Source organism: Bombina bombina, chromosome 11, assembly GCF_027579735.1.
Source record: "Bombina bombina isolate aBomBom1 chromosome 11, aBomBom1.pri, whole genome shotgun sequence".
Taxonomy (NCBI): domain Eukaryota; kingdom Metazoa; phylum Chordata; class Amphibia; order Anura; family Bombinatoridae; genus Bombina; species Bombina bombina.
The window spans coordinates 156,976,915-156,989,020 of NC_069509.1; the positions used below are offsets into that span (position 1 = coordinate 156,976,915).

The 12,106-nt window shown below is 35.6% G+C and overlaps 1 protein-coding gene across 4 annotated transcripts in view; it reads right to left on the minus strand.

Annotated features, from left to right (window-relative positions):
- The window catches only part of TSR3 (TSR3 ribosome maturation factor), a 36,252-nt gene that overhangs the window by 22,356 nt on the left and 1,790 nt on the right, over window positions 1-12,106 (minus strand). For 3 of the 4 annotated variants that reach the window (XM_053694949.1, XM_053694948.1, XM_053694946.1), the window contains exons 2-3: window positions 6,559-6,688; window positions 2,354-2,564 (exon numbers count right to left, since the gene is read on the minus strand). In XM_053694949.1, the coding sequence (XP_053550924.1) occupies window positions 2,354-2,564; window positions 6,559-6,676 (329 nt within the window). In that variant the 5' untranslated portion in view covers window positions 6,677-6,688. Of the gene's footprint in view, window positions 1-2,353; window positions 2,565-6,558; window positions 6,689-10,238; window positions 10,316-12,106 lie in introns of all 4 variants that reach the window. The other variant, XM_053694947.1, reaches the window with a different exon arrangement.

The window sequence follows — 12,106 nt, forward strand, 5'->3', positions numbered from 1 at the left end:
TTAATTACAGTGCTATGAAACAAGGATTTCTAACCCTTTAAGCTTTTACTTCAGAAAGGGAGTTTTGAAAGTTATGTTTTAACAATTCCAAAAAGTTAGGGGATTTTAGGAGCTGTGGTTCCCTGGTTTGCAGGATTTTTGAAATGCTGCTGAAGGTAGCGAGAGATAGACAGATAGATATTTCCTGAGAACATCAAAATCAAAACTGAGAACCATAAATGCTATATACACCCATGAAGATAGAAACAGAATTACATTACTTTTTTATACTCATTACTTTAAATGGATATTAATTATTTTGTGATTCAGACTGAGCATCCAATTAAAAAAAAAAAAAAATCCAATTTACTTCCATAATACAATTTGCTACATCAACCCATGATATTCTTTGTTGAAGATATGCCTAGGTAGGTATCGGGAGCACTGCATGGCAGGAAATAGTGGTGCAATTTTGTGCTCTTGCAAATGGAGAACATTCTTGCAAAGCTGTTGCCATATAGTGTTCTGGACACGTGCACGCTTAAAGTTAATGTAAATTTTGATGCTAAAGTGCCCGGTTTTTAAAAATTTGATTAAAAACAGGGGCACTTTAATTCATCAACATTTACATTTCACTCATGTTGTGAAAATACTTACCTTTTAATCTTGACAGCTGCTCCAGCTTCCTCCACCCGTCACAAAGCCTCTTCGTGGGTCTAAAATGAGGAATCCGGCTTCCTCCAATCACTGCGTTGAATCAGACATGGATTCCCCCGGGGGAAGTCGTGATTGGAGGATGACCTATCCATCATTTCTGACGTCAGAAATGGCTTGCGACGACCAGAGGAAGCTGGAGCTGCTGTCAAGATTAAAAGGTAAGTATTTTCACAACACGAGTTAAATGTAAATTTTGATGAATTAAAGTGCCCCTGTTTTTAATCTAATTTTTAAAAACCAGGCACTTTAGCATCAAAATTTACATTCACTTTAAGCTTACATCTGTCACTTTTCAACAAAAAATACCAAGAGAACAAAAAAATGTGATAATAAAAGTAAATATGAAAGATGTTTAGAATCATGAAAGAAGAATTTGGGGTTTTATATCCCTTTAAGTCTAAGGCTTGAACTTTCACCTTGGAGAAAATAACATTTTGTTACTCTCAGTCATTAAAACTCATTTCCTCCCACCTCCCTAAAAACCACACACTGCCCTGAGCAAGGCTGTGATATTCTTAAAAAAATAAAATAAACTTAATTTGTTTTGTTTTTTAAACTTTGTGAGATTTTTCCCTTCACTGAAGATTATGCAGGATATTAATATCTCGCAGAGGAAAGTGGCCACAACTTTTCCACTTTTTTAATATTGGGCTTAAAAAGTTCTCACACTGTAAATCGTGTTTTTTGCAAAATTGCAAGAATTTGTGCCTTTGCACACAATAGTGCTAAAGAGAGACTAGTCCTGACCTCTCAGCAAGCGGTACCCACTACATTATCAGCAAGCGCTACCCAGGTGCTGAACCAAGAATGGGTCGGCTCCTAAGCTTAGATTCCTGCTTTTCCAAATAAAGATACCAAGAGAACGAAGAAAAAATTGATAATAGGAGTACATTAGAAAGTTGCTTAAAATTGTGTACTCTATCTGAATCATGAAATAAAAAAATGGGATTCATATCCCTTTAAACATATACAGAGAAATATATATATATATATATATATATATATATATATATATATATATATATATATATATATATAATCAGAGGAGTTTATCATCATTTATTTGTCGCCCCTAACCTTGAAATAGATTAATATCCCATTGATACCAAAAGTTTCCTTCATTTTTAAAAAAGAAAATCCAGTTTGCCTCCCTGTATAATAGCCTGCTAAACCTGCCACTTAGTGTACATCCCTGTATAAAATCTATCGCTTGAGCCTCAAAGGCATCCGCATATTCCCTATGCTACACAAAATGTGTCACGATTGTGAGGATCAGTTTTGATAGCTTTGCCATTCTATGGCTGTTAATTTCTTTATCTCCTGTAATATACATTTAAACTCTTTGCATTATGATTTTGGCTTCTAGATTTGTTTATATTTACAGAGCTAGGGTCTTATAATTACCAGAACAGAAAATGTTATAATATTGCAAAGTACCGTATTACACTGTCCCCCACTCAACTAAGTCACAATGCCCCCCCAGCTGGTAACATTTTATGCAGAAAGCACTGCCCAGATAAGTGACGTTGCTGGCTTTTTGAAAGCTTTAACTTGCAGTCTGAAGTAGTTTGAATAATATAATGCAGAAGAGCTAACCTGGTAATAATTATCAACTGACTTTTGAATGCTCTGTTAATATTCAGAGCACTTGACTTACTTGTCTGCAGGAGTTACATATAAGGTTCCCATCGGACTCAGTACCAGGCCGCCAAATCTCTGGTTGATGCGCAGATTCCTGACCAGCCCTTTTCGGACAAGTTTCCGTCCTGTACATCGTTTTGGATCACAATGCCCTAAGTCCCACATGGCAAGTGGACAAGGAAGTTTGATCGTTGCCTCATTTTCTGCCGTTGTGTCCTGAATGCTGGCTTAGAAGAGAAAACCCAGGATACATATAGCGAACAGCAACAAGCAGAAGTATTTATACCTTAGGACTAGCTAGCACATCATATTGTGTTATAACTCATGCATATGACTAGCTAACACATAATATTGTGTTGTAACTCAAACATAGAACTAGCTAACGCATAATATTGTGTTATAACTAATGCATATGACTAGCTAGCACATAATAATGTGTTATAACTCATGCATAGGACTAGCTAGCACATAATATTGTGTTATAACTCATGCATATGACTAGCTAGCACATAATATTGTGTTACAACTCATGCATATGACTAGCTAGCACATAGTATTGTGTTATAACTCATGCATAGGACTAGCTAACACATAATATTGTGTTATAACTCATGCATATGGCTAGCTAGCGCATAATATTGTGTTATAACTCATGCATATGACTAGCTAGCACATAGTATTGTGTTACAACTCATGCACAGGACTAGCTAGCACATAATATTGTGTTACAACTCATGCATAGGACTAGCTAGCGCATAATAATGTGTTATAACTCATGCATATGACTAGCTAGCGCATAATATTGTGTTATAACTCATGCATATGACTAGCTAGCACATAGTATTGTGTTATAACTCATGCATAGGACTAGCTAACACATAATATTGTGTTATAACTCATGCATATGGCTAGCTAGCGCATAATATTGTGTTATAACTCATGCATATGACTAGCTAGCACATAGTATTGTGTTATAACTCATGCATAGTACTAGCTAACACATAATATTGTGTTATAACTCATGCATATGACTAGCTAGCGAATACTATTGTGTTATAACTCATGCATATGACTAGCTAGCACATAATATTGTGTTACAACTCAAACATAGAACTAGCTAACACATGATATTGTGTTACAACTCAAACATAGGACTAGCTAGTGCATAATATTATGTTATAACTCAAACATAGGACTAGCTAACACATAATATTGTGTTATAACTCATGCATATGACTAGCTAGTGCATAATATTGTGTTGTAACTCATGCATATGACTAGCTAGCGCATAATATTGTGTTATAACTCATGCATATGACTAGCTAGCACATAATATTGTGCTATAACTCATGCATATGACTAGCTAGTGCATAATATTGTGTTGTAACTCATGCATATGACTAGCTAGCGCATAATATTGTGTTATAACTCATGCATATGACTAGCTAGCACATAGTATTGTGTTATAACTCATGCATAGTACTAGCTAACACATAATATTGTGTTATAACTCATGCATATGACTAGCTAGCACATAGTATTGTGTTATAACTCATGCATATGACTAGCTAGCACATAGTATTGTGTTATAACTCATGCATAGTACTAGCTAACACATAATATTGTGTTATAACTCATGCATATGACTAGCTAGCACATAGTATTGTGTTATAACTCATGCATAGTACTAGCTAACACATAATATTGTGTTATAACTCATGCATATGACTAGCTAGTGCATAATATTGTGTTGTAACTCATGCATATGACTAGCTAGCGCATAATATTGTGTTATAACTCATGCATATGACTAGCTAGCACATAATATTGTGCTATAACTCATGCATATGACTAGCTAGCGCATAATATTGTGTTGTAACTCATGCATATGACTAGCTAGCGCATAATATTGTGTTATAACTCATGCATATGACTAGCTAGCACATAGTATTGTGTTATAACTCATGCATAGTACTAGCTAACACATAATATTGTGTTATAACTCATGCATATGACTAGCTAGCGAATACTATTGTGTTATAACTCATGCATATGACTAGCTAGCACATAATATTGTGTTACAACTCAAACATAGAACTAGCTAACACATGATATTGTGTTACAACTCAAACATAGGACTAGCTAGTGCATAATATTATGTTATAACTCAAACATAGGACTAGCTAACACATAATATTGTGTTATAACTCATGCATATGACTAGCTAGTGCATAATATTGTGTTGTAACTCATGCATATGACTAGCTAGCGCATAATATTGTGTTATAACTCAAACATAGGACTAGCTAGCACATAATATTGTGTTATAACTCATGCATATGACTAGCTAGCACATAATATTGTGTTATAACTCATGCATATGACTAGCTAGCACATAATATTGTGCTATAACTCATGCATATGACTAGCTAACACATAATATTGTGTTATAACTCATGCATATGACTAGCTAGCACATAATATTGTGCTATAACTCAAACACATAATATTGTGTTATAACTCAAACATTGGACTAGCTAGCACATAATATTGGTTCAATATACAGAAATCACGTCTATGAGGTGCTAGATGGACAATATGTAGGTGATTGGTCACAATGGTAGATGATCAGACATATATATATATATATATATATATATATATATATATATATATATATATATATATACCCATTGGCTACTAGTAGAATACAAATTAATCATTTTAGCTCTTTGGTTGCCAGTAACATATGGAAACAGTAGTGATTTGACCCCTTGACTGCCCCTTCCTTTTTTCTGCTACGTTTTTAATGCATTGAGGCACACAAGGCTTTTCATATTTAGCTAACACTAAAAGGACTTTTAAAAAAAACTAGACATATGTGTCCAGTATTTTCGTGAAGTTTTTATAAGACAGTCGGCTGAAACACTGGACTGTCCTGTTGAATACTGGATACCTAACAACCCTAAACGTCTATTACCTGTTCTTGATTTGTGCTGCTCAGGGTTTTAAAAACAGATAGGTTAAAAAGACAGCTATTTAGTGAAAGAAAAGGGGTAATATTAATTTTATAAAGGTCAGAGATAAAGCTAAACTCCTATTTTTATTTTATTCGGAAATGACATAAAACCCTAATTCTCCACAATTTCTTCTAGTCTACAAAGTATTCCCCAACTTGTGTTACTGACTCCCAGTATAGTAAAAGTCTAATTATTTGTAAAAAAATCCACCAGCTAATGATATTTAACAGAGCTCAAACCGACACGTGCTAATTTTTAAATGTTTAAAAGGGACATTAAACCCTATGAGATGGTAACATAAAATGAAAAATTATATATATATATATATATATATATATATATACACACACTTTCATTATTTATTTTGTTCCCTTTTCCTGTAATTCCATTCTGAAACTATGAGCTTTTCAGTTCCTGTTAGAAATGCAAGTGCAGAACACAGTTAGATTCCACACAGCCAACCTCTCAGAAGATTTGCATATCTTTTTCCAGTTTTTCTTTTCCTCTCGCTCTCTTTTCCCACAGCCTCCCCCAATTAAATTCTCCTAAAAGCTTGTGGAGGAACTATTAGTAGCATGTAAGTGCATTTTATACATTATCTAATTAGTTAGAGTTGCAGTGTCATTAGTAGTAAAATATGGTCTATGGGCCCGATGATCAAACCCTCACCGGATCATGAAAAACCAAACCGACACTCGCATGGGCTAAAGTTAGCAAGGCGCAGGCTTTAAAACTGAAATACTGCAGCCAAAACCAATCAGACTATTTGCTTTTGTATATTATCATACAGGTGTCTGTTATTTTTGTGCGCAGGTGTTTTTCTATTATGTAATAAATGTTTAGAGTATTATGGCACAATCTCGCCAGCTTTTAGTTTGTGTTAAAAAAAAAAAAAAATAAACAGCAAGATCTGAAAGTGCAAAATGTTTAGAGAATACTCCAGACCTTGAAGAGAAGTTTCAGCTACTCCCATAACCCAGTTCAGCCCCCCAGCAGAAGTGGCGAAACATTTTACACAGGGGCTAAACACATAATAGACTAAAGAATTCTGTTAGAAAACAAAGTATTCTAATAAAATAACATTTTATTTTATATTAGACTGTCCCTTTAAGTTCTAGTCAATAACCTGGCTGACATTTTAAACCCCTTTCTAGATATATAATCAGCCAGAGGACACAAGAAAATATAGATATTTCCTTACCATTTAAAGCTTCGTGCACCTCACTGGTAAACGTATCCAGGCTCTTTGGAGTTTTCTTAAAACGAGATTCTTTTTCCCTAGAGGGTCTTCCTTCTCTATGTGGTTTTCTCCGACCCATAGCAACAAGTCACTAAAAAAAATATAATAAAGTGTTATTTGGTGCCTGAAACAGACAATGAGAATTACCAGAGCCATACAGCCAAATCTTCCGGAATTGTACTTCTTTGTAACATTAAGGATTTTATATATATATATATGTGTGTGTATGTATGATCAATTAGCCAGTGGCCCAGCACTCCAGCCTTGGCGGTGTGTTAACAACCTGGGTGCAATCCTCAAGGAGACTTGTATACATGTATGTAAAGAAGGGCACTCTCAGGATTTTTTGTAAAGACGATGAATAGATTTATTTTGACAAACCAAAAAATGTCATAAGTAGAAAATTAGAGTCGACGTATCGGCTCACTTATGAGCCTTCTTCAAGACGAAGCTAATCTTTAGTCGGCTATAAAGCCCTACTCCCAGACTAGAAAATATGCACATTTTCTAGTCTGGGAGTACATATATATCCTTTGCACTATGTTTCACAGCTAGACATTATATATATATATATATATATATATATCTCCTTTGCACTATGTATCAGAGCTAAACATTATATATATATATATATATATATATATCTCCTTTGCACTATGTATCAGAGCTAAACATTATATATATATATATATATATATATATATATATATATATATATATCTCCTTTGCACTATGTATCAGAGCTAAACATTATATATATATATATATATATATATATATATATATATATATATCTCCTTTGCACTATGTATCAGAGCTAAACATTTCTGGGCAACAAAATATTTAAAAGAATATTTTAATGGAATCCAATTAAAGACCAATCAAACTGTGTATGTAATTTCAGTTTACGTTTACTTGTTTATAGATTTTTTACTCTTGGTACCCTTGGTTGAAAAGCATACCTAGGTAGGCGCAGGCGCAGCAATGCACTACTGAGAGATAGCTGGTGGTTTGTAACTACAAACAGATGCTTCTTCTCAATAGCTCATTTGAAGTGCTCAGCTAGGTCCCAGTAGAGCACTGTTGCTCAGGAACTGACTTTACGTATGTGTTTAACTCACTTTGCCAGGCATTAAACACAGTTATATACAGGCAGCAGTGCAATAAGTAAACACCTGTGTCTGTCTGTATACAAATATACCGGTCTGGTTACTAAATATTTTTTATTTTTATTTTTTAAAAGCAACTAAGTTGAAAAATTATTAAAGGGACATGAAACACAAAATTTTTATTTTGTGATTCAAACAGAGCATACAATTTTTAAAAAGTTTTCAATTTACTTTGTTCTTCTGGTAATCTTTGTTGAAAAGATATCTAGATAGGTAGTGTGCACTGTGCAGTACATGACTGGTAACACTGCTGTCACCTACTGTTCTTGCAAATGTATAACAGTTATATTGCTCAGGTCATGTGCACGTTCCTACACCTTCTTACATGCTTTTCAACAAAGAATACCAAGAGAACGTTTTATTTAAAAAAAAAAAAAAATTGCACTATCTGAATCATGAAAGAAATTATTTGGTTTTATGTCCCTTTAAAAGGATTCAGATAGAACATACAATTTTTAACAACTTTCCAATACACTTCTATTATCAAATTTTCTTCATTTTTGTTAACCTTTGTTAAAAATCAGGAATGTAAGTTCAGGAGTGTGCACGTGTCTGCAGCACTACATGTAGTGCTTCAGGCATGTGCATGCAACCTATCTAGATATCTCTTCAACAAAGGAAAACACGAGAGCAAAGCAAATTTGATATTAGAAGTAAAATTGAATCTTTTTTTAATAATGAAATAAATTATTTGGTTTTTTGTCCCTTTAAGACCATCGTATGATACATTTCAGAGAGGATTGTGAAGTAACAACCCCTCAGTATATTATTTGCAGGATTGTATTTTGCTGATTAATGGTTCCAAATGAATGGGACATTTTATAACACTTGCTAAATAATTCTGCAATGACAAAAAAACACTAAAGTGTCTACATTGGAATAACTGTTCCGATGTAAACAATTTTTCAATGAAGGGATCGCGTCAGGGGGGCATCCCTATGATGCTAAGCACATCCCACAGACCGCGATCCCATCAGGGAAGCGCCAGTGGCTTCAGGAAAGCCAAGCCGTTAGGACGTTGTATTCCGTCCATCGGCGCTAAAGCCCACAAAAATTCCAACGGAATACAACGCCGTAACGGCTTTAAAGGGTTAAATTACAACTTGGGCGCAGTTGATAACTTATGCCCATGTACAAACGGCGTACGATTGGATATTAAAAGTTGTTGGTTAAAATGCCGTTTGTGTGTGCGCAACCAAAGCATTTTTCAAAAAAGATAACATTTTAATCATGAAAAAAAGTAAGCGCTTTAGAAAAGCATAAGATTTATATAAGCAGAGTTTTTAAATTGTTTATTTACCATCCCTTTAACGCTTCCTGCCCAGACTTATTTGTCTACATCGAAACAAAGTTCTGATGTAAACAAATAAATAAAAAAGTGAAATCACACGATCATGCATGCGATCGCGTGATTTCAATAATGGGATTGTGTCTGGGGGAGTGCATATTACGCTAGACACGACCTCCAGCCCGCGATCCCATTCAGGAAGCGCCTTTGGCTTAAAGGGACACTGAACCCAATTTTTTTCCTTCGTGATTCAGATAGAGCATAACATTTTAAGCAACATTCTAATTTACTCTTATTATCAAATTTTCTTTATGGCATCTTTATTTGAAATGCAAGAGTGTAAGTTTAGATGCCGGCCCATTTTTGGTGAACAACCTGGGTTGTTCTTGCTGATTGGTGGATAAATTCATCCACCATTAAAAAAAAGTGCTGTCCAGAGTGCTGAACAAAAAAAAAAAAAAAAAAAAAAAAAAAAAAAAAAACTTAGATGCCTTCTTTTTCAAATAAAGATAGCAAGACAACGAAGAAAAATTGATAATAGGAGTAAATTAGAAAGTTGCTTAAAATTGCATGCTCTATCTGAATCATGAAAGAAAATGTTGGGTTCAATGTCCCTTTAAGTACAGCCTAAGTACGCCCTAGGGGTGGGAAGGGGTTAACAATTGCACAACCAACATTGTTATATTAATATACTTTATAACATTTAAACATCTAAATATCTGCCTGTTTCTAAGCCACTACAGACAGCCTCTTATCACATGTTTTTTTATTAGCTTTTCACAACAAGACACGGCTAGTTCATGTGGCCCATATAGATAACATTGTGCTCATGCCCGTGAAGTTGTGCACAACACAGCACTAATTGGCTAAAATACAAGTCAAAAGATAATAAATAAAAAGTTATGTGATCAGGGGGCTTTCAGAGGAGGCTTAGATACAAGATAATCAAAGAGGAAAAAAGTGTACTAATATAAGTGTTGGTTATGCAAAACTGGGGAATGGGTAGTAAAGGGATTATCTTTTAAACAAAAAGTAAACATTTTGGAGTTGAATGTCCCTTTAAAAGTGCATGAAATATTTTATAAACAGTCTGAGAATGATTCATATTGCTCATGAAAGTAACAATGTAATGTAAAAATGACATGCTCTAATTATCGAGAGTATAACATTTTAGCACTACTGACCCTGCAAGTGTATGCACTTAACCCATGGGTTGAACACAGTCAAAGTACTGCTCAGAAACCGCAGAGAACTGCTGGCCCTGCAGCAAAATAAATGGTAAATTAAGCAAATAAATAGTACCTGTGCATTAATATCTGCAGAAATATTAAAAGTTTAAGGGGATAATTTAGTGCGAAAATGTCACGCTCTAATTGGTTAGACCATACTAATGTGCACTATTGATGCCTAAAGTCCTGCAAAGCAGCCAATCAGAAGCGGCAGTTGCTCAAACCTGCCAATCACAGACTGTGTTTAGTTGAGTAGCTGCAGCGCTTGTGGATCAGAGCTGGACTTTAAACTATGTGTTTAACTTTGCATGAGAATTGCAGTATCGATAGTGACAAAACTGCATCCTTTAATGACTTAGTGCATGCAATTTTTGCACTAGAATGGCCCTTCTTTTATCTTTAAGAAAATCAACAAAATGGTATTTGGCCACGGGTGACCAAACCTTTACATACATAGTTCCATATTCAGTTGCACCAACAGGGGGTAATTATAGAACCTATGACAGGACATGCAAGAGTGTACCTCCCAACATTGGTGGTTGAGAATGAGGGACACAGGAGGTTACTAGACTAGGCGCTAGTGACAAATTGAAACCTTTATCCGATTGGTTGTCCTCACTGAGACACGGACCAATCAGATCATGCATTAATGCCCGAGGGCAGATACGCTCCAGAGAGCTCTGTTCTAATCAGAGATTCGGGCACGCAACCGCCTCTGGGAACCTAACCATGGGTCCCACCCCCCACAACGTGCTTTTAAAGGTTCTCGGACAGACCGGACTGTTATCCAACAGGACATTTGTCTGTCAGATTATTATCCGTCGCACACGGACCAATCAGATCATGCATTAAAGGGACCCAAACATTTTCTTTAGTGATTCAGATAGAGCTTGCAATTTTAAGCAACTTTCGTATTTACTCCTTTTATCAAATTTTCTTCATTCTCTTGGTATCTTTATTTGATGAGCAAGAATGTAAGTTTAGATGCCGGCCCATTTTTGGTTTTCAACCTTGGTGGTTCTTGCTGATTAGTGGATAAATTCACCCACCAATAAAAAAGTGCTGTCCAGAGTTCTAAACCAAAAATTGTCTGGCTCCTTAGCTTAGATGCCTTCTTTTTTTTTAAATAAAGATAGCAAGAGAACGAAGAATAATTGATAATAGGAGTAAATTAGAAATTTGCTTAAAATTGCATGCTCTATCTGTATCAAAAAAGAAAAAAATTGGGTTCAGTGTCCCTTTAACTGCAGTGGGCAAATACACTCCAGAGAGTTCAGTTCTAATCAGAGCCTCGGGCGCCGCAACTGCCTCTGGAAACCTAACCACAATGTGCTTTTAAAGGTTCTTGGACAGAATGCGTGTCTCAGTGAGGTCACCAGATGCACAGCCAATCGGATAATGGTTTCAATTTGTCACTAGCGCCTAGTGTTGATAGGGGCACGTAGCCATTTTGTGGGTGGAGTCGTGTTGGGAGGGGAGGGATCATGGGTGGTTAGTGGGCAAGAATGTGGGTGTCTCTGGGTGTGTCAAGGCAGTTTGTGGGTTTTTCTGGGTGTTCCATGGGTGGGGCTAAGGGAAATTCTGTAAAGTGGGACATATGACTGTCTCAGAGGGACAGGGCTCAAAATCAGGGACTGTCCCTCTCAATTAGGGACAGTTGGAAATAGTGTACTTACCTACAAGGGGTAATTATATAGCCTGTGACAGGACATGCAAGTCTACTTACCTACAGGGGGTATTTATATAGCCTGTGACATGACATTAAAGGGACACTAAACCCAAATTTTCATGATTCAGATACTCCTATTATCAATGTTTCTTCG